Source organism: Neovison vison, chromosome 7, assembly GCF_020171115.1.
Source record: "Neovison vison isolate M4711 chromosome 7, ASM_NN_V1, whole genome shotgun sequence".
Classification (NCBI taxonomy): Eukaryota; Metazoa; Chordata; class Mammalia; order Carnivora; family Mustelidae; genus Neogale; species Neogale vison.
This window is the reverse complement of record NC_058097.1, coordinates 52,897,124-52,919,997: the sequence shown is the minus strand read 5'-3', so window position 1 is coordinate 52,919,997 and position 22,874 is coordinate 52,897,124. Positions and strand designations below refer to the sequence as shown.

General features: G+C 50.8%; 1 protein-coding gene across 1 annotated transcript; it reads right to left on the bottom strand.

Moving 5' to 3' along the window:
- Window positions 1-7,506: 7,506 nt before the first annotated feature.
- On the bottom strand, window positions 7,507-17,556 carry AP2S1 (adaptor related protein complex 2 subunit sigma 1). Its single transcript, XM_044257045.1, has 5 exons — window positions 17,435-17,556; window positions 12,585-12,734; window positions 8,442-8,555; window positions 8,011-8,070; window positions 7,507-7,868 (listed from the first exon to the last, which is right to left on the bottom strand). The coding sequence occupies exons 1-5, from the start codon at window positions 17,435-17,437 to the stop codon at window positions 7,767-7,769; spliced, it is 429 nt and encodes a 142-aa protein (XP_044112980.1). The 5' UTR covers window positions 17,438-17,556; the 3' UTR covers window positions 7,507-7,766.
- Window positions 17,557-22,874: the final 5,318 nt, after the last annotated feature.

Sequence of the window (22,874 nt, the reverse complement as noted above, 5' to 3'; positions counted from 1 at the left end):
TGGGCTGGGCCAACCTCTCCCTTCCTCGTCAGAAAGAATTTCTTCCATCTTTACCTTGAACTCACTCTGAACCAGGTTAATGAAGTTCCCACACCCTTCTGCCAAGCCTATTTCGCTCACGTGGCTAGTAACTACAGATAGGCTACATCTCAGATGTTCCGCGTATGGTGTGAGGTAGAGATCTCCCGTCCCGTGTGCATAACCTACCTCCTCCCCCACCTTCCAGACCTTCTGGAGCCCTTTTCCCCTTCCTCTTCTGCCCACTATTTCCATTCAGTTATCTCATTCTTATTGATTCATAGGGGTTCTTTATATATTGTGGACCCGAATCCCTCTGTCATTTACTTGTGTTGCAAATACTTTCTGACATCTTGTGGCTCATCTTTTCATTTCACTTATAGCGTCTTTTGATGTCTAGAAGTTTTACTTTCAATGCAGTCTTTTCTAGATAGCCCAGTGGGGATAACCCACATCCTTCCCCCATGATCCGAAAGGCAGCTTCTGTCTCCCAGGAAAGCTCCATGAATGTATGGGTCTGTTTTAGGCTGTGTGTTCTTCTCTATCTGCTTGTCTGATCTTATACAGATACTATGGTCCTTCAGAGGGCTGAGGCTGAAAAATGATGATCTTGATTTCTGGCTAGGCAAGGCCTCCGTACTCTTCAGCAAAACGATCTTGCCTATTCTCATAGTTTTGTTTTCCCACGTGTGTTAGTTTCCTGGGGCTGCTTTAAGAAAGGCCCACAGAGGGGCACCTGGGTGGCTCAGCTGGTTAAGCAGCTGCCTCTTGGTTTTGGTTATCAAGGTCATGAGATGGAACCCTGCTTCGGGCTCCTCAGCTTGGGACTCTCTCTCCCTCAACCCCTCCCGCCTGCTCTCTCACTCTCTCTCTAAAATAAATAAATACTAAAATCTCGAAGAAAGAGGAGGAGAAGGAGAAGAAGATGATGATCTAGGGGCACCTGGCCGGCTTGATCAGTAGAGCACGCCACTTTTGATCTCAGGGTCGTGAGTTCAAGCCCCACGTTGGACAGAGAGCCTACTTAAAAAGAAAGAAATACAATTTAAAAAAAGAGAGAGATATCAAAAGATCAAGCCCTCAGGGCACCTGGGTGGCTCAATGGGTTAAAGCTTCTGACTTCAGCTCACATCATGATCCCAGGGTCCTGGAATCGAGCCCTATATCAGGCTCTCTGCTCAGCAGGGAGCCTGCCTCCCCCCCCTCTCTCTGCCTACTTGTGATCTCTGTCAAATAAATAAATAAAATCTTAAAAAAAAAATCTAGCCCTCTGGACCCATGTGTCTACGTGGCAACAGCTGGCCGAAGTGGAGAAGCGGCAGGTGGGCTCCACCTTCAAGGCTCTGCATCCCCCACCATGGTGGTGGTGGTGGTGGGGTTACCTGCCTTAGTGACAACTGCCCTTCTCCCTCTCAGCCAATGGTCTTGCCTCCCACATCACTGACAAGATGGAAGCCATCAGAGAAAAAACGACTGTGAACTCTCATCACCTTCTGGACCCCCCACCTGCCTCAGTGCCCACCTACCCCAGCTTCTGAGCTGCGCTGCTCCTAGGAATGTGCTACTGCCTCCTGGTGGGCCCGGATTGCCACCTCCCCAACACCCACGTTCCTGTGCCTTTAGGTGTCTCCTTGTCTATTGCATCATCCCATCCACATAAAACATGCTGTAACACTGTCCCTTTACTTCCTTCTTACCTCCCTCCCTCCCTTCCTTCCTTCCTTCCATTCTTTCTTTCTTTCAAGTGGGCTCCATGGTGCCTGGGTGGCTCAGTTGTTTAGGTGACTGCTTTGGGCTCAGGTCATGATCCCAGGGTCCTGGGATAGAGCCCCACATCAGGCTCCCTGCTCAGTGGGGAACCTGCTTCTCCCTCTTCCACTCCCCTGCTTGTGCTCTCTCTCTGTCAAATAAAGAAATAAAATCTTAAAATAAATGAATAAATAAATAAATAAATAAAGTGGGCTCCATGCCCAGCCAACCTGGGACTCGAACTCACGACCCTGAGATCAAGACCTGAGCTGAGATCAAGAGTCAGACGTTTCAGTGACTGAGCCACCCAGGCCCTTGTCCATTTTACAAACAATCCCCATCTCCCTGATCTCACATCCCCCTCCAGCTACTGCACTGTTCTCTCTTACAGCAACACTTCCTCCAAGGAGTTTCTAGGGGCTTGTGCCCTGATCCTCTCTCACAGGCTCTCCAGAAACCACTTCTGATGGGTCCGTGGAACGGACTCCACCCTCACCCCTCCACCGGCCCTGATATGTCCCCCACTGACCCCGCTTTACCAAATCCAGTGGCCAAGTCTCTGCTCTTCTCGAATGTGACCACTCAGAAGCTTTTCTTTTCTTTCTGTTCCTCTTTTTTTAAAATTTTATTTATTTATTTGACAGAAAGATCACAAGGAGGCAGAGAGGCAGGCAGAGAGAGAGGGGGAAGCAGGCTCCCCGCCAAGCAGAGAGCCCAATGTGGAGCTCGATCCCAGGACCCTGGGATCATGACCTGAGCCGAAGGCAGAGGTTTTAACCCACTGAGCCACCCAGGTGCCCCCTTTCTGTTCCTTTTTAAAACTTTTTTATTTTTGAATAATCTCTACACCCAACATGGGGCTCAAACTCACAAACTCACAACCTTGAGATCAAGAATTGCAGACGGTCCCAACTGAGACAGCTGGGCACCGCTCTTTGTTTTCTTTTAAAAATTGAGGTATATTCACATGCCCTTAAATTCACCTTTTTCAAGCGCGCCATTCAGTCATTTTCCGTATACACACAAGATTGTGCAATCACCATCACCCCCTAACTCCAGACCATTTCCATCACCCCCAAAAAGGAAAACCCCTTATGCGTTGAGCAGTGACTCCCCTTCCTCCCTCCCCCCAGCCCCTGGCAACCACTAAATCTGCTTTCCATCTCTGTGCACCTGCCGATTCTGGACATTTCATAACCATGGAGTTCTACACTATGTAGTCTTCTGTGTCTGGCTTCCCTCTTGCAAGGTTCACCCATGTTCAGTAGCATGTGTCCAGATTTCTTTCTTCTCTATGCAATAACATTGCATTGTACAGATACTTGTTTGTCCGTTCATCAGTTCATCGGGAGCATTTTTTAAAAGTCAGATTTTTTTTTAAAGATTTTATTTATTTATTTGTCAGAGAGAGAGGGAGAGAGAGCGAGCACAGGCAGACAGAGAGGCAGGCAGAGGCAGAGGGAGAAGCAGGCTCCCTGCCGAGCAAGGAGCCCGATGTGGGACTTGATCCCAGGACGCTGGATCATGACCTGAGCCGAAGGCAGCTGCCTAACCAACTGAGCCACCCAGGCGTCCCTAAAAGTCAGATTATTGAGGCAGAATTCACATGCACTAAAATTCATCTTTTTGGGGGCGCCTGTGTGGCTCAGTCATTAAGCTCTGCCTTCGGCTTGGGTCCTGATCCCAGGGTCCTGGGATTGAGCCCCGCGTCGGGCTCCCCGTTCAGCGGAGAGTCTGTTTTTCCCTCTGACCTTCCCCCCATCTCATGCTCTCTCTCAAGTAAATAAATACAATCTAAAAAAAACACAAACAAGCCAAAAGCCACTACAAATAGCCACGTGTGGGTTTTTACCCCTTTTGCAACTGCAAGGTCAGTTTCATTTATTTATTTTAAAACTGCTTTATTGAGATAGAATTCATGTCCTAATGCCATTCACCTATTTACAGCGTACAGTTCGATGAGTTTTAGTATTTTCATAGAGACGTGCAACGATCACCATGACTGATTTTAGAACACTTTTGTCCCCCCAGAAAGAAGCCCCATACCCTTTAGCTATCAACCCCCAACTCCCGCTCCCCCGAACTCTAGTCAACTACTCATCTACTTTCTGTCCATTTGGATTTACCTCTTCTGGAAATCTTATATAAATGGAAGCCTATGACACATGATCTCTGGGGAGTAGCTTTTTTTCACTTGGCATAGTGTTTTGCAAGTTCAGACATATCGTACTGTGGTTCAATGCTCCATTCCTTTTTAATGGCTGAAGACTATTCCCTTGTGTGGCTATAGCATATCTTACTTGTCCATTCCTCGGTGCGGGGATGCCTGCATGGTCTCCACCTTTGGGCTGTTATGAATAATGCTGTTATGAACGTTCGCATACAAGATTTGGTGCAAGCATAAATGTTCATGTCTCTTGGGCTCCTGTAGAGATCACATCCATAAACGTTCTTTCTCCTGGGTAAACAGGTAGGAGTGGGATTGTTGAGTCATAAGGTCAGTGTAATGTTTAACTTTGAAGAACCTGGCTAACTGTTTTCCAGAACAGCCAAACCATTTGGCCTTCCCACTAGAAACACCGAGCTCTGGACGCTCCAAGGGTTCACTGGTGTTTGGTATTTCTATTTTTTTTTAAAGATTTTATTTATTTATTTGACAGACAGAGATCACAAGTAGGCAGAGAGGCAGGCAGAGAGAGCGGAGGAAGCAGGCTTTCCAGGGAGCAGAGAGCGCGATGTGGGACTCAATCCCAGGACCCTGAGACCACGACCTGAGCTGAAGGCAGAGGCCCAACCCACTGAGCCACCCAGGAGCCCTGGTATTTCTAAATAAGCCATCCCAGGGCTTGCTTTGGCAGTGCACATGCTAGAAGTGGAAGGATCCAGAGATTAGTGTGGCCCCTTTTCTGATGGGGGGGGGATAGTGATCTGAACAGCACCCTCCACCTGAGCCCTCTTTCCCCTTGATTCAATCACGCTGCCCTGGATGCTTTTCCTTCTTTCTCATTGGCTGTTCCTTCTCTGTTAAGCATCAATTTCTCCTCTTCCTCCCCCATGACCACTGGCAAATTGCTTCTCTCCCTTCGTGTCTATCCCCCTGGGTGACCTCAGAGAGCTCCTGGCAATAAATATGGTCAATGCTGGGGTGACTTTCAAAAGTCCATCTCTGGCCCGGACATCTCTCCTGAGCTCCCCCGTAACCATGGCCACCTCAGTGGAGACCCAAGAGTGCCAACTTGGCAAATTCTTCCCACTGCCTCTGCGCTCCTGGAAAAGGAGATTCTGGGGGTCCCAGACGCTCAGGCTGTCATATTGGGCAGCCTTGATTTCTCACACAGATGGTATCCAATTGTCAGCAGATCCTGATCCACCTTCAAAACGTGCCCGAAGCTGCTCATGCCTCCTTCCTTCGTTGTCTTGTCCCCCACCTTGGCCCATGCCAGTGTCCTCTTTAGCCTGGACTCTAGGAATCACCTCCTTGGCTTCTTGGCTCCCGCCCTTGACTACTTCTTCTTCTTTTTTTTTAAGATTGTATTTATTTATTTGACAAACAGAAATCACAAGTAGGCAGAGAGGCAGGCAGAGAGAGAGGGAGAAGCTGGCTCCCTGAAGAGCAGAGAGCCCGATGTGGGGCTCAATCCCAGGACTCTGGGATCAGGACCTGGGCCAAAGGCAGAGGCTTTAATCCACTGAGCCACCCAGGTGCCCCTAATTCCTCTATTTTCTGAGCACATCACCTCCACTTCCTCTTTTGCCCACTCTGATCCCACCATGCTGTCCTATTTGCATGTTCTGCCTCAGGGCCTTTGCACCTGTTATGCCTCTTCTTGGAAAATTCGTCCCCTAAAATCTGCCATGGTTCATTCCCTTACCCCCCCCTTTTATTTTTTTTAAAGATTTTATTTATTTATTTATTTGACAGAGATCACAAGCAGGCGGAGGCAGGTAGAGAGAGAGGAGGAAGTAGGCTCCCTGCTGAGCAGAGAGCCCAATTCGGGGCTCGATCCCAGGACCCTGGGATCATAACCTGAGCCGAAGGCAGAGGCTTTAACCCACTGAGCCACCCAGGCGCCCTCCCTTACCCCTTTTGCCCTCAGCTCAGGGTCACCTCCTCCAGAGAGGCTTCCCTGACCAGCATCTACAACAGCAGAGCCATCCCTGCCCCATTTTACTTGCCTCCACAACACTCCTGACTTTGTGACATACCCACTGTTGGCTTAATTAGGCATGGCCCCATCACCCTCAGGAGACCTATCCTGCTCATTGTGGTGCCCTCCCCACAGCTAAACAGTGATTGGCACATAGCAGGTGCCCAAGAAACATTTGCTGAAAGCACACAACGTCCCATGCGTCCTTCCCTCTCTGAGCCTCAGGCCCGGGTGTCCACAGGCCTCCTGATCGCCTTTCCTGGATGACCCGTGGTCTCTCAGATTCACTCTAGGGATTGAGGGTGGTGCCCTCCCAAAACAGGTCCAGACCTGGGGCCCGTGGAAGTGACCCTATTTGGAAAACGGCTCTTTAGGGATGTAATTATGTTAAAGGACCTTGAGCTAAGATGGCACAGATTATGCTGGTGGGCCCTAAACCCAATGGCCAGTGTGCCTCCAAGAGAAAGGAAAGGGAGAAGTAAGGGCCCACAGTAAAGAGCCTGGGAAGAGGGCGGCAGAGATGGGGGTTGGTGTGTGGCCCCCACTCAGGGCATGTCAGGAGGGAAGAGGCAAGGAAAGATCCCCTCCAGTGCTGGGAGGGAGCCTGGCCCTCCTGATGCCTTGATTTCGGACTTCGGGCCCCCAGGATGGTGAGGGGCTCCATTTCTCATTTTATGCTGCCGGTTTTGTGGTCATGTGTCATGGTGGCTGTGGGTAACCCACTAGCCAGGTCCTGATAACCGCAGCACGTTCCCCTGACCCACTCCCACCCCCTCACCCAGCTGCGTATCTGGGTCTCGTCCTGTGCCCCCAACCCCTGGTGGCCAGTCGCCTGTCCCTGTTGGTTGAAGCTGTAACGGGTTGCAGAGGCAGGAAGAAACAGACACGCTGCTGTGACAGCCGTATCTGTGGAGGCGTCCCCTCTGCAGGCCGGATTCCCACGTCTGAAATAATCATCTGTGTAACTAGCGCTCGCGGTCCCCTTTTGGGCCAAGCACACAGCAGGCACTTAATGTCTGTGGAGTGAATGTGTTCTGACTAACGCCAGGCACCTCCTAAACGTTCCCAGCATTATCTTCATGCTCGAGTGCACCCTGTGAGATCGAAACCGTTACCAACCCATTTTCAAGATAAAGACCGAGGCAAGAGGACAGCCGTCCAGTCTGGGGGTTAAAAATGATGAAGCCCGGGCTTCGAACAGACCTGGCTTTTCACCATGCTAGTGACATGACTTTGGCAATCTTTTCCTCTTCCTGAACCTCAGTGATCTCATCTGGAAAGTGGGGCTACTACCGGTCCTTTCCTTGGGATCTTGTGAGGGTTTGGGGAGCTAATGCTTGGGAACGCTTGGTGCCGTCAGGGGCTGGCAGGAGTGTTGTTATTTTAGTGGCCAATGCCTAGGGTCTAAATCCGTCCCCCATTTCAGGCTCAGGGGCTCTCTAGGGGCAGCAGCAGGTTCGAGCACCCTTGGGTGGCCGGCCTTCCCCATGCCGAGGGGTGTTTGTCCACCGGCTGACAGACACCCCGATGGCAGGGCGTTTCGAGGGCCTGCAGCTCCTAGATCCGACTGGCCAGCATTCAGAGACACAGGCCAGGCGGGACCACGGGTTTATTGGGGGCTCCACACACGCACTCACAGCGTCACATGACAACGGCACGGTTACTCGGTTCACACGAGGTGGCCTCCGCCCGCAGCCGGGCCCAGAGGCAGTGGGGTGCAGTCCCCTCCCCAGTGGCCCAGGCCCAGCTAGGGCCTTCCTCCTGGCCTGGGGAGGGCAGGCGCTGGGCGGCCTCGGCCCGGAGAAGGGGGCGAGCAGGGAGCGGGGGCCGGGCCGGAGGGGCTGGCCGCCCTCACTCCAGGGACTGGAGCATCAGCAACTGTTTCAGCACCTTCGTCTGGCTGGTCTCACGGATCTCGCCAGCCAGGAACATCTCGTCCACGACTGTGTAAACCTGAGCGAAGGGAGAGTGTGGGGAGACCCCGGCATGAGAGAGGGGTACCCCCCACCCGCAACTCCCACCCCTGCAACGGATGCAGGTCTGGACCCCGGAAGCCCTGCCCTCCTGGTCCCCTTCTCTTCCCCAGGGAGCCCACCTTGTAGAAATTGAACACCAGGTCCAGCTCACAGACATTGTGGAAGTACTCGTTTAAGACCTGGGGGAGAAGGCAGAGATGGTGAGAGCTGGGCAGAGGGAGACGCCCTGGACGGGGGCCAAGGTCACCACAGAAAGAGATGGCAGAAGACCAGAAGAGGGACCAAGAGGAACTCAGGGAGGGGGAGGGAGAAGGAAGAGACAGTGTGACGAAGACAGTCAGAGGCAGAAACAAGAACAAGGACGATCAGATAGCAGCCGAGGAGGGCAGAAAAGACAGACCGGATAGAGGAGAGACAAAGAGGCACCGTGTGCGCACAGGGAAGCTGCCCTTGGGGGGTGGGTGAGGGGGCTGGGCAGGGTCTGTGCATTCTGCAGGGAGACAAGGCGTGTTCCTGGCACCCCTGGGCCCCGGGGAGCCCGCCCGCACACCTCCACGAAGTTGTGGATGGCCTCCAGGTAGGCCAAGTTGTTGTCGTTGACGTCCACGCAGATGCAGAAGTAGAGGCCGGCGTAGCGTCGGTAAATGATCTTGAAGTTCCGGAACTGTGGGGCAGAGAGGCTGTCAGCAATGGGGCATGACCAGGACCCAGCAGGCTGGGCAGGGTCCTTCACCCCACGTGTGGTCCCTGAGGCCCTGCTCTGCTGGCCCTGTGTGGGGGTCACAGTGGTGACTGACACAAGCCTGGCCCTCCCCTGCTGGGGCTCCCAGTCCAGTGGAGAGACAGTCATCCTCTGCTATCACTAGTGTGGGCAGCTGACCCAGGAGGGCTTCCTGGAGGGGGGTTGGGGAGCATCCGGACTGAGACCTGGAGAAGGAATAGGAGTGCTCCAGGCTGAGGGAACAGCTTATGAGAAAAAGCCGGAGCTGAGAGGGAGCTGGGCTGTTCCATGACACCCACCATGGCTCCCTGCTTGTCGCCTCTGGAGAAAGTCGCAGTCCTTAGCCTGGAACTAACATGCCATCATCGCACAGACGCCACCTGTGAGGCAGGCTCTGTGCAGAGCAGTGCTGTCACTGCCTGGAACCAAGATAGGCCCAGCCCGACTTTGAACTGAGCTGTAATACAAAACAGAACTATTTCTACACTAACGAACACACACACAACCCAGGAATAAATACGTATGGACCAAGGACGCAGACTCTAACCTTATGCACGTGGGGAAGAAGATTAAGAGACAGACATACAAACAGGCACGCTGATTTGCTAGGCACAGTGTCTTTGGCTCAAATGGGCCAAGTCCCCCGCACTGGGTCTAGGGGAGCGCGCGTTTTGTCGCCACCTGGTGGCAACGGCGAAAGTCAACATTAGTCCCTGATGTCTAGGCCTCTTTTTTTCTCCCCCCAGCTCATTCTGTTAATTTCTGCACTTTGAGGATGTTTTCTGACATTACTGTAGTAATTCCCGCACATAACCCGCGGACTAATAAGCATGTATCAAGATGCAAACTCTACTTTTTTTTTGTTTAAGGTAGGCTCCACACAACATGGGGCTCAAACTCATGACCCTGAGATCAAGAATTGTGCACTCCACTGACAGAGCTAACAAGAAGCGCCTACTTTTTTTTTTTTTTTTTTAAACTGATACAGACACACAATCAAATGTTTGAAGGTCCCTGCTCTGGAGGAGAGGGTTTAAGGCAGGCTGAGAGGACAGGAAAATTATCTGGAGATGCCACCACCGACCTTGACAATGTCACAGCTGACCCTGAGCAGCGCTCCATTTTTTTTTTTAAACTTGAAATTCTCCCTCTCCCGCTATCACCCTCCCTGCTTGTCCCAACACCTTGGTTGTCAATTTGCGTGCTTCTCAGGGACCCGTCCCAGACCTTCCTGGCTTCTCTGGCTACATAGTCTCAGATAAGTCTCTTCCTGCAGGCTGGGGCAGGTTACCCTTCCGTCCCCCCGCCTGCCATTGTGTCCATGTCCCCAGGTGTCACTGTCTGGGGATGGGTCGGTCTCTTCATTGGACTGTGAGCTGGGGCTGTCACCACTGTGTCCCCAGCAGGACCCTGCACAGGAAGGGGTCCACACCCTGATCCCCAGACTCTGTGGACGGGAGAACTTACACGACAAAAGGGGACTGTGCAGGTGTGACTCAGCTAAGGATCTTGAGATTGGGGGTGGGCCCTGGATCTTCCAGATGGGCCCAGAGTAATCACAAGGGTCCCCATTAGGGAAAGAGGAAGACAGGAGAATGCAGCTCAGAGAGAGAGGTTTCAAGAAGCAGGTGAAGGCAAGGAAACAGACGCTCCCCAGAGCCGGCAGAGGGAACCCAGCCCTGCTGACCCATTTCAGACACTTGCCCTCAAGAACCGTTTATGACGACGAATCCACGTTGATCTGAGTCACTATGTTTGTCGTTATCAGTTAGCACAGCAATACAGGAGGTAACAGGTACTAAGGGATGTGTACGAGTGAACAAACGAGAGGCAGAAAGTCTGGGTGGCCTAGGCCTTTCTCGCTGGCCACTCATCCTTCGGTTTTGCTCTCACAAGCCCTTTTCCAGGAAGCCTGCCCTGACCTCAGTCTTTTTTTTTTTTTTTTTAAAGATTTTATTTATTTATTTGACAGAGATCACAAGTAGGCAGAGAGGCAGACAGAGAGAGGGGGAAACAGGCTCCCCGCCGAGCAGATAGCCCTGGGATCATGACCTGAGCTGAAGGCAGAGGCTTTAACCCACTGAGCCACCCAGGCGCCGCCTGACCTCAGTCTTGTAAGAGAGACATTATTTCATGTCTCCTCCTCCTGACAGTTCTCTCTTGTCCCCTGCAGCATTCCCTCTGCTGGGAAGCCCTCCTGGACCCTCAGGCTGAGTCAGATGCCCTCCCCCCACCCCGCCACTCCATCCCAGCTCTACCCTCTCGGGGTCATCATGAATGATGATGGCCTGGCATTGCGAGCAACCTGAGATCTGTGTGTCAGGCCCCCATTGGACGTTCTCATCTAACTAGCTTGCCTCACGGACCCGCTCCTGGTCCCTCGGCACTCGGTGTAGGAGGCCACATGGCGCCGGTGCCAGGACACCCCAGGGCAGTGGGCCTGCTCACTCTGCCGGCTCACCCCCCCACCCTGCTCCCCACACCCCCTCATTCCATCCTCCTCCTGGAAACCCTTTTCATTCTTTCCTTTCTTTCTTTCTTTTTAAGATTTTATTTATTTATTTGATGACAGAGATCACAAGTAGGCAGAGAGGCAGGCAGAGAGAGAGCGGAGGAAGCAGGCTCCCTGCTGAGCAGAGAGCCCGATGCGGGGCTCAAACCCAGGACCCCAGGATCATGACCTGAGACAGAGGCAGAGGCTTAACCCACTGTGCCATCCCTGCTGGAAATCCTTTTCTCTAGGCTGTTGGGAGCCCCCCCTCCCCAGTCTGCTGGTTTTTCTCTACCTCCTCACCTCCCACCTCTAGACATGGCTGCTCTTCTCTCATTGCTCCCCTCTGCCGATTGTCCCTCCACTCGTGAGTCCCGCGGCCTTCCTTGTTCCCTGTGTACAGAATCTTCCACATCACGGCATCCCGCCCCCTCTCTGCGCTCGGCCTCACTACCCCCTCCTGGCTTCTCAGCCGGGGTGTGAACAGATGCCTCACTCCTGGTCTTCATCCTCAGCTTGCTCTTCCGTAAATTGGCCCATGTCTTCCCTCTGCTCAAAAGACTCCCAAGGCTGCCACCTCACTCACAAGAGCTCCAGTCCTCCCTGCAGGCCACGAGGCCTCTGCCATCTGTCCCTGGTATCTCCTTGACTGTGTCAGCCCCCATCTCTGGCTTACAGCACCTTAGCCATGCTGGCCTTCTTACTACTCCAGGAATGCCCCAGTATGTTCTCACCTCAGGACCTTTGCACTTGCTGTTCCCTAAGTCTGGGGTGCTCCTTCTCAGATATCCTCTCCTTCTGCTCTTCCAACTCCTTCAGGCCTCGGCTCCACTGTTACCTTTCACAGACTTACTATAGAAATCACTCACACCTGCATACCAACCCCCCAGTGCACGCACCCCAGCCCCTCCATCTCCTGCAGCGGCTGCTTTTTCTCCCTGGCACCTCTCACCACCTACTGACACTGTCTTTATTTTCAGTCTCCCTCCGACCAGAACATCAGCTCTCCCAGGGCAGGGACCCGTGCCTAGAACAGTGCCTGCTATACAGCAGACACCCAACAAATGTGTGTTGGATTTATGGGACAACCAGCCCAGCTGATGCCATGTAAATTAAAGGCAGAGCCTTCTCGATTTAAAGGGACCAGAGGGGGCAGCTGGGTGGCTCAGGCAGTTAAGCATCTGCCTTCAGCTCAGGTCATGATCCTGGAGTCCTGGGATAGAGCCCCGAGTCCAACATAGGGGCTCCTGCTCAGCAGGGAGGCCGCTGCTCCCTCTGCCTGCACCTCCCCCTGCCTGTGCTCTCCCTCTCTCTGACAAATAAATAAAAAATCTTAAAAAAAAACAACAACAACAGATAAATAAATAAATAAAAGCATGTTGAGGGAACAGACATAGGAAGGAAAGAGGGTCTGAGGGGTTGCAGCGGTCAGAGGCCGGGCAGAGGAAAAAGGCAAGTGGGGAGGGAGGGCAGGGCCTCACCTCCACAAAGTTGGTGTGTTTGGCATCTCGGACAGTGACCACGGCGTGCACCTCCTCGATCAGCTTCTGTTTCTCGTCATCATCGAACTGCATGTACCACTTGGCTAGGCGCGTCTTGCCCGCCCGGTTCTGGATGAGGATGAAGCGGATCTGGGGGTGAGGAGGAGGAAGAGGAAGTGAGAGCAGCCAGGACAGCTGCTGGCCCACCGAGCGGCCCTGCCCAGCCCCGCTGGGTAAGTAGGGTCCCCACCCTCCGGCTCTTGACTTCTCCGCCAAGCCTGAGGTCAGTCCGGCTGGCCTGGCCACCTACTCCCGCCCCAGGTCCCGACACCCCAGGGGAATGACTGCTTCCACACGTCAACTCCCCTGTCAGCTCCAGGGCCCTGAGGCTGGGGCTCCACTATCCTCTGCTTGACCCTGGACAAAGGGTCCACCCCCTTCAGGTCAGTTTCCCCACCAGCAAAATGAGTTCCCTTAGAGGATCCACCTCTAAGCAGACGCTTAAGACAGCCACCCAGGCATTCCCCTGGCAGGATGTCATGCAGGTTAAAATGTTTATAAACTTAATTCAGTAGCTGGCACACAGCAGGCACTCAATAAATGTTTGAGTTTCATAGGCACCTGGCTGGCTCAGTCCGAGAAGCCTGTGAGTCTTGATCTCGGGGTATGAGTTCGAGCCCCGTGTTGGGTGTAGAGATGACTTAAATAAATAAGTAAAAACTTAAAAAAAAAACTGTTTGAATTTCAGACTTCTTCGGTCTGAACCCCGGAGAGCCCCCTTTTTCCTCTTTTTACTTACCAATTCTTAAAAATTCACCTTTTAGAGATGTATACAGTTCAGTGGATTTTCATATACTCATACACTTGTGCAAAAATCACTACTAATTCTAGAATATTTTCATCACCCCACAAAGAAACCCCATCCATGGGCGCCTGGGTGGCTCAGTGGGTTAAGCCGCTGCCTTTGGCTCAGGTCATGATCTCAGGGTCCTGGGATCGAGTCCCGCATCGGGCTCCCTGCTCAGCAGGGAGCCTGCTTCCTCCTCTCTCTCTCTGCCTGCCTCTCTGCCTATTTGGGATCTCTCTCTGTCAAATAAATAAATAAAAAATATTAAAAAAAAAAAAAAAAAAGAAACCCCATCCATTAATAGCCACTCCCCCGCCCACCCCAACCCCAGCTCCTGGCAACCAATAATGTTTCTGTCTCTATGGCTATACCTGTTCTGGACATTTCATATAAACAGAATCATGTAATACGTGGCCTTTTGTATTTGGCTTCTTTCACTGGGCAACGTTTTCTTTCTTTCTTTTTTAACTTTTTTTAAAATTAATTTATTTATTTTCAGAAAAAACAGTATTCATTATTTTTTCACCACACCCAGTGCTCCATGCAATCCGTGCCCTCTATAATACCCACCACCTGCTACCCCAACCTCCCACCCCCCCCCCCCGCCACTTCAAACCCCTCAGATTGTTTTTCAGAGTCCATGGTCTCTCATGATTCACCTCCCCTTCAAATTTACCCCAACTCCCTTCTCCTCTCTAACACCCCTTGTCCTCCATGATATTTGTTATGCTCCACAAATAAGTGAAACCATATGATAATTGACTCTCTCTGCTTGACTTATTTCACTTAACTTTTTTTTAAAAAATATTTTATTTATTTATTTGACAGAGGGAGATCACAAGTAGGCAGAGAGGCAGGCAGAGAGAGAGGAGGAAGCAGGCTCCCCGCCGACCAGAGAACCCGACACGGGGCTTGATCCCAGGACCCTGGGATCACAACCCGAGCCGAAGACAGAGGCTTTAACCCACTGAGCCACCCAGGCGCCCCTGGGCAACGTTTTCTAAGTTCACCCACATTGCAGCTCATGTCTCTGCTTCCTTTCTTTCTATGGCAGAATTACGTTCCACTGGATGGATAGACCAGTTTTGTTTGTCCATCCATCAGGAGATGGACGTTTGGGTCATTTCCCCTTTTTAGTGACTGTGAATAAGGCTGCTACAAATATTCATGTACAAGCTTCTGCCTGGACATGTGTTTCCACTTCTCCTGGCTACATACCTAGGAGAATTGCTGCGCCATACAGTAACGGTACGTCTAACTTTTTCAGCCACTGCTAAACAGTTTCCCAAAGCACCTGTCACTTCTCGAGTGATGTAACTGCTTGGTGCGATGAGATAAAAACAAGAGATGAAAGGTATCCGGATCGGTGCCTGGCTTAGATCACACGCTCCGTGTTAGCTGTGTCTATCAGCAGTGAGGGCTAGGAAATTTGTTTTTATGATTCTGAAAAGCCAGGTCAACCCTCCAACTATGAACAGGGAACAAGTTTTTTTGTTTTTTTTGTTTTTTTTTTTTTAAAGATTTTATTTTATTTATTTGAGAGAGAGAGACAGTGAGAGAGAGAATGAGCGAGGAGAAGGTCAGAGAGCGAAACAGACTCCCCATGGAGCTGGGAGCCTCATGTGGGACTCGATCCCGGGACTCCAGGATCACGCCCTGAGCCAGAGGCAGTCGTTTAACCAACTGCGCCACCCAGGCGTCCCGAACAGGGAACAAGTTAATGCCAGAAGTGCTTAGCATAGCGCCCATTACATCCTGATCGTTCCATACAATGCACTATAGTGACAGAGACACATTTGTCCAAGTGGCTAAGCACAGAGACTCTATGAGCCTGAATGGATCCTAGCACTCCTGGCTGTATGTCCTTGGGCAAGTCACTCAGCCTCTCTGGGCCTCAGTTTCTCCTTCTGTATAATGGACATAAGGAGAGCACCTCCCTCATAAGACAGTCCCACGGGTTAATAAAATGTAAGGGGTGTATCACAGTGACCAGCATATGCTAAATGTCACAGAAGTATTCCTTCTTAGCGGTATTATAATTCACCATCATTTGACTTTAAGAAAAACAAGGCCGGGGGTGCCTGGGTGGATCAGCTGGTTAAGTGTCTGCCTTTAGCTCAGGTCATGATCCTGGTGGGGTCCTGGGATTGAGCCCCTAATGGGGCTCCCTGCTCAGTGGGGGGTCTGCTTCCCCCTCCCCCCAATCCTGCTCTCTCTTTCAATAAATGAACAAAACCTGAAGAAGAAGAAGTAGTAGTACTACTACTACTACTAGTAGAAGAAAACCAAGGCCCAAGTTCACCCAGTTAGGAAGCCTGTCTCTGGGCCTAGTTCTGTTTGAGACGGGCATGTGTTTACCCATTTAAAGAAAGCAAGGCTCAGAAAAAGGAAGTCTCGTAGCCACAAAGCATAACTGGAAGTCCAAAGGCTTTTCTCAGGACCCCCTTACCCTGGCTTACCCTCTGGGAGCCCCTACTTATTCCTGGAGTCCACTCTCTTTCCTAAGCCTCATTCTCCCATATTCTATCCCCCCCCCCAACCAATCAGGCAGGACAGGAACAGGATATTACACTCTCCTTCCAAGAACCCCTTCTGCTGAGCCATGGAAAACCACTTCCCACCAGGCCAGGGATCCTGGGTAGGAAGGGAAAGGGCACCGGCCTGGCAGGGGTGTGGTGAGTGGGGAGGGAGGACCCCCACCAGGATGCCACAACTTGGGGGCAGAGTCAGAGACATAAGGAGCACATGGAAGGAGACCCAAAAGGTTTGAGGGAGAGCCCTGCTTCTTACCAGCAAATTCCCTTGTAACACCTCTTCCTGTTTCTTCTCCCAGTTAGAATCTCTCCATCTCTGGGAATCTACCCGGAGAGGTGCCTTCCCTCCTGCAGCCTCACCCCTCTGATGTTCCCTCTGGATGCCTCCTAACCTTCCCTGTCTCCAAGCCCCCTCCCCTCATGTTGTTCCCCTTGACTTCCAATTTCTGGGTTTCAATCCCCTCTCTCATGCCTTAGAAGGCCTTTTACTTGGGATATCACTCCTCTGATGCGAAGGCCATCTCCCCTGTTCCAAAGGTCACATGTTGCCTTCAAGGACCCTGTTTGTGGGGGAGACTCCCTCCTTGTTCTGAAACCCACCACCATTCTTCTCTTTTTCCACCTCCCTTCCAAGAATCCTTGCTTTTGGTCCAAAGACCCACCCTGGGCCGGGGGTGGGCGTGGGGGCAGATCCAAAGCCCAGTCCCTGCTCCAAAAACTCCATCCCCATCTCTCCCACTTCCATGCTTGCTCCCTACCCAAGGCACCTCTTCTTGGAAAGACCTATTCCACTGCTTCCCATCTGTTTCAAATATCCACTCCCTACTTCCAAGCCTTCTCCCACTTTGAGGCACACTTCCCCAGATTCTAAAGCCCCATTCCCTATGGTAACCTACTTCCCGTCTGCAGTGCCCAGTCTCGACCCTTGAGATTCTCTTTCTCACCGGCAACACCCCCTCTGCCTACGATGTCAGCTTCCGGCTTCTAAAGACCCCTTCTCTCCAATCCCAGTGTCTCCCATTCTTCTCCAACTATCCTGCCAGACTCCCAGAGAGCCTGGCAGAGGAGCCTCCTCTCTTGAGACGCGCCTTTCTCTTGGGACGCCCCCTCCCCATTTCCAACTCCTCCCCCCCCTCACCTCCGAGATCCCGCTTCTCGAGTTGCCTCCCCACTTCAACCCCCATCCTGTCAGTCATCTCCAATGTCTCCCTCCCGCACAGCCCTCTCCCCTCGGCACCCCGTCTCTAATGTCCCCTGGCTTCGAGGCCCCCGGTGCACTCCTGCGCCCGGAATCACTGTCCAGCTTCCCCCTTCCCGGGCCTCTGGTCGGCCCGAATCCTGAAAGCCCGCGCCCGGCCCAAACCATCGCACCACAGCAGGGGAAGTTTGTCAGTACCCGACCGAGCCTTGAGTACCTGCACGTGGACCCACCCTCCGCCCAGCCCCCACGTGGGCGCGCCCCCCGTTACCATGGCGACCCCCGTCCGGACCCCAGCGGCCCCGGTCCCGCGGCTCCTGGGCAGCTCCGGCTCTCGCAGCAGTTAGTGGACCCAGGACTAGAGCGGACTTCCGGCAGAAGAACTCGCCCGCCCTCTCGCGCACAGGTCACTGGGAACTGTAGTCTCAAGAATGCGTTCGCTCCGCCGGGCTGCAAGCCTGGGAAAAGAGCCTGTCCCGTTTCCCAACATGCCCCGCGACTGTCCATTTCCCACCACACGGTACTGACCCTGAATGCATGCCGGGAGTTGGGGGTGAAAGTCTCTTCCCGAGGACTACAATTCACGACATGCGTGACAGCCAGCAACGGAGAGTTGCATTCTGGGAAATATAGTTCCTCTAGACAGGCGTACACCCGTACCCCCAACCCCGCCCCTCCATGCCGCTCCCCCGGCCCCCCTCACATGCCGCCCCATCCTCCCAAGGCGAGAAGGGCATGCTGGAAATAGTAGTTTATTTTATTTTTTTTTTAATTTTTTTAAAAAGATTTTATCTATTTGACAGACAGAGATCACAAGTAGGCAGAGAGGCAGGCGGGGGAAACAGGATCCCTGCTGAGCAGAGAGCCGGAGAGCGCGAGAGCCCCAGAGCCCCAGAGCCCCAGGGCCCCAGAGCCCAGAGCCCGTTGAGGGTCTTCATCCCAGGATCTTGGGATCATGACCTGAGCGGAAGGCAGAGGCTTTAACCCACTGAGCCATCCAGGCGCCCCTGGAAATAGTAGTTTAAAGTAAGAAATTGTGCTGTGGGAGCTCTAAAGGTAAGTCTTTACGTACTCACCTAGTGCTTTGTTTAAAATATGTTGTGCGTTTCCCTGTGGATGATGGACAGTGGGTTAAGAGAACGTTTTTGAGAGTCAGAACTGCGTACAAATCCTTCCATTGCAATTCCTAGCTGGGAGACTTTGGGACAACTTCCAATCTTAGTTCAATTTCTTCATCTGTAAAGAGGAGGGATCAAGGGGTCATGTCGGTAGGTTTGTTTTAAAGCTTCGCTAAGTTTCCAAAGTACTTATCCATTGTGTTTGACATAGAGCAAGAGCCCAATAAATAATAGTTAATATCATGAAAGATCATTGTTAACATACATCAGATAGTAGGGGGGCTTCTTACATCTATCCAGAAGGTACAGTTGTCTCCTTTCAGTTACTCAAATAGGCCAAATGCTTTCCTAACTCAGCGACTTTTCTTTGTGCTTTCCCCTAGAAAGCCTTCCCTCATTCATTCTGTGGTTGGCCCCTTTTCTTCCTTTACCTTAAACACCACTTCCACAGACCTGTATAGAGGATCCTTCATACAAAGGTCCCCATCTCCCACCCCCAAAATTCTATGGGTTAGTTTGATTTTCTCATAGTGTCACTGGGGAGATCCCATGACCCCCTGAAGCTCAAGAAACTCCTAGAATCTTCTGCCTAACTCTCAATTTCATCCTTTAGATACTAACTAAAGAATTGCTGGAAGAGGAAAAGAAATATTTGAGAACTGGGGCACCTGGGTGGCTCAGTCAGTTAAGCGTCTGTCTTTGCCTCTGGTCGTGATCCCAGAGGCCTGGGATCAAGCCCTGCTTGGGGCTCCCTGCTGGACAGAGAGCCTGCTTCTCCCTCTCCCAGTCCCCCTGCTTGTAACAACAATTTTTAATGATTTTACTTGGGGTGTGTTTGATGTATGTTGTCTACATCTCCCATTAGGTGGTTGAGGGCAGGGACCCTGTGTGTTAGTATATCTACATCATCTAGAACATGGTAACTTGGTAAGCACTCAATAAAATATCACTATTAATACCAAGGACAGACTTAACCCTAATAAAAACAAAGCATATCATAGTATTAATTAAATTAAATTAAAGTTAAATTAAAAGTACAGTATTAACAGAAGAACCAACACATAGCTATGGAATTATTGCAAGGGCAAAAAAGGGTTAGGGATCATTTCTGTTTTTTGCACTGCTCTAAGAGGGTTGGGACTGAGATAAGGTAAACAAGGTGCCCAGGGTGTAAAATTTAAAAAGGCACTCATGGGACGCCTCGGTGGCTCAGTGGGTTAAAGTCTCTGCCTTCGGCTCAGGTCATGATCTCAGGGTCCTGTGATCGAGCCCCACATCGGGCTCTCTGCTCATCAGGGAGTCTGCTTCTTCCTCTCTCTGCCTGCCTCTCTGCCTACTTGTGATCTCTGTGTCAAATAAATAAATAAAATCTTTTAAAAAAGTAATAAATAAATAAAAAGGCACTCACTCCTTGGGACTTACCCAACTTTTGCATGAGCCTGAAAGTGAGAATCTCCTTGAAATGTGTTCCCTGGACACCTCACTTGCCTCACCTTAGTTCCAACCCTGATTTCTAGTGCTCAGCTTAGAGCCTGGCACAAGTCTGGTGTTCAGCAAACATTTACTGAATGAATGAATGAATGAATGAATGAATAGATATAAAAAAACAGACACACTCTCTCCACCCTGACAACATTCATGACAACATAACATTCATGGTCCTGCAGAGGAAGTAAATGTAAAGGACATTATGCAAATGAATTTTAAAATTACTTAGCAAACAATAAATATTTCTTATCTCACACCGTTTCTGTGGGTCAGGAATTTGGGAGCAGTTTAACTGGGTGGTTCAGGCTTGGAGACTCTCATGAAGTTGCATTCAAGGCATCAGCTCTGGGAGAACCTGGGTGGCTCAGTCCGCTAAGTGTCTGCTTCGACTCAGGTCATGATCTCAGGGTCCCGGGATCCAGCCCCAGTCTGCTTGTCCCTCTGCTTCTTGCCCTGCCTCTCCTCTTGCTCATGCTGGTGGTGTGCTCTCTCTCTCTCTAAAATAAATAAATAAAATCTTAAAAAAAAAACAAAAAAACATAAGCTGGGAATGCAGTTATTTGAAGACCTGAAGGCTTCATTAGGGCTGAAGGATCTTTCTTCTAGATGGCTCACTTCTGGTGCTGGCTGGTTAATGCTGGCTCTTTTCTTTCTTTCTTTCTTTTTTAGATTTTATTTATTTATTTGACAGAGAGAGAGAATGAGTGAGCTCACACAAGCAAGGAAAGCTGCAGAGGGAGAGGGAGAAGCAGGCTGCCTACTGAGCAGGGAGCCCGGTGCATGACTCAGTCCCAGGAGCCTGGGATTATTATAATTTTTTTAAGATTGTATTTATTTATTTGACAGAGAGACAGAAAGAGAATACAAGCAGGGGGAGTGGGAGAGGGAGAATCAGGCCTCCCGCTGAGCAGAAAGCCCTATGCAAGACTCAATCCCAGGACCCTGGGATCATGCCCAGAGCCAAAGGCAGATGCTTAACTGACTGAGCCACCCAGGCACCCCTAATGCTGGCTTTTGATAGGAGGGCTCAGTTCTTCACCAAGTGGACCTGTCCACGAGGACATTTGAGTGTCCTCACGTGGCAGCTATTTTCCCTCTAATGATCTAAGAAAGGGCAAGGCCAAAGCAGCAATATCTTCTATGACCTTGCCTCAGATGTCACATCCTCTCATTTCTGCCATATCTTGCTGGTACACAGATCAGCCCTATCCTATACAGGAAGGGACATGAATATCAGATGAGGATTGTTGCAGCTCATCCTAGAAGCCTGGGTGCCACAGCCGCTTATAGAAGAGGCATCTGACCCAGCTGAAATGTTAGGGGCAGCTTCTCCAGAGGGAGTGGCATTTGAGCTGAGATCAGAAGATGAGTGGAAATTAACCAAACAATGACTAATGTTGCAGGGGATAGAGTCTCCCTCTCTCTCTCTCTCTCAGGCAAATAAATACATAAAATCTTCTTTTTAAAAAAGATTTTATGTATTTATTTGAGAGAGAGCACACGTGGGAGGAGGAGCAGAAGAAGAGGGAGAAGCAGACTCTTCACTGAGCAGGGAGCCCCATGTGGGACTCGATCCCAGGACCCTGAGATCATAACGTGAGCCAAAGGCAGCTACTTCCACCAACTGAGCCACTCACATGACCTGGAAACATTTTTATTTTATTTATTTTTTAAGAGATTTTATTTTGTTTATTTGACAGAGATCACAAGTAGGCAGAGAGGCAGGCAGGGAGAGAGGAGGAAGCAGGATCCCTGTGGAGCAGAGAGCCCAATTCAGGGCTCGATCCCAGAACCCTGAGATCATGACCCAAGCTGAAGGCAGAGGTTTTAACCCACTGAGCCACCCAGGCACCCCTGGAAACATTTTAAATAAAGGATTTTATTTATTTATTTATTTATTTTTAAATATTTTATTTATTTATTTGACAGAGAGAGATCACAAGTAGGCAGAGAGGAAGGCAGAGAGGCAGGCAGAGAGAGAGAGGAGGAAGCAGGCTCCCTGATGAGCAGAGAGCCCGATGCGGAACTCGATCCCAGGACCCTGAGATCATGAGCTGAGCCGAAGGCAGCGGCTTAACCCACTGAGCCACCCAGGCGCCCCAAGGATTTTATTTTTAAGATATCTCTACAACCAATGTGGGGCTCGAACTCACAAACCCGAGGATAAGAGTTGTGTGCTCTACTGACCAAGCCAGCCAGGCGCTCCTGTTGGAACCATTTTAAATTAGTTGCAGACATTGTGCCCTTTCATCACAAAAGGCTTCGCACTTCAATATGTTCCTCTTAAAAACAAGGACTTCTCCTTCTTAACCTCCTCCATAACAACACAATTATCACATCAGGGAATCTGACCTTAATACTACACTATTATCTAATATAGGTCAATATTAAAATATCCCTGTTCATCCCATAATATACCTTATAGGTCCCTTCCTTCCTTCCCTTCTTCCTTCCTTTCTTCCTTCCTCTTTTTTTCTTCCTTCTCTCTTCCTCCTTCCTTCCTCTTTCTCTCTTTCTTCCTTTCTCTCTTTCTTTCTTTCTTTCTTTCTTTCTTTCTTTCTTTCTTTCTTTCTTTCTTTCTTTCTCAGTAGGCTCCACGCACAGCATGGAGCCCAGTGCAGGGCTTGAACTCATGAGCCTGAGATCAAGACCTAAGCTGAGATCAAGAGTTGGATGCTTAGGGGTGCCTGGGTGGCTCAGTCAGTTAAGGGTCTGCCTTTGGCTCATGTCATGATCCCAGGGTCCTGGGATCAAGGTCAGCATTAGGCTCCCTGCAGGGAGCCTGCTTCTTCTTCTGCCCCTCACCCTGCTTGTGTTCCCTCTCTCACTGTATCTCTTTCTGTCAAATAAACTAAAAAATAACATCTTAAAAAATACTTTTGTGCATCAAAAGACACTATCAGGAGAGTACATGGGGCTCCTGGGTGGCTCAGGTGGTTGGGTGGCTGCCTTGAACTCAGGTCATGATCCTGGAGTCCCGGGATTGAGTCCCGCATTGGGCTCCCGGCTCCATGGGGAGTCTGCTTCTCCCTCTGACCTCCTCTCTCATGCTCTCTCTCTCTATCTCTCTAATAAATAAATTAAAATCTTTTTTAAAAAATTTTA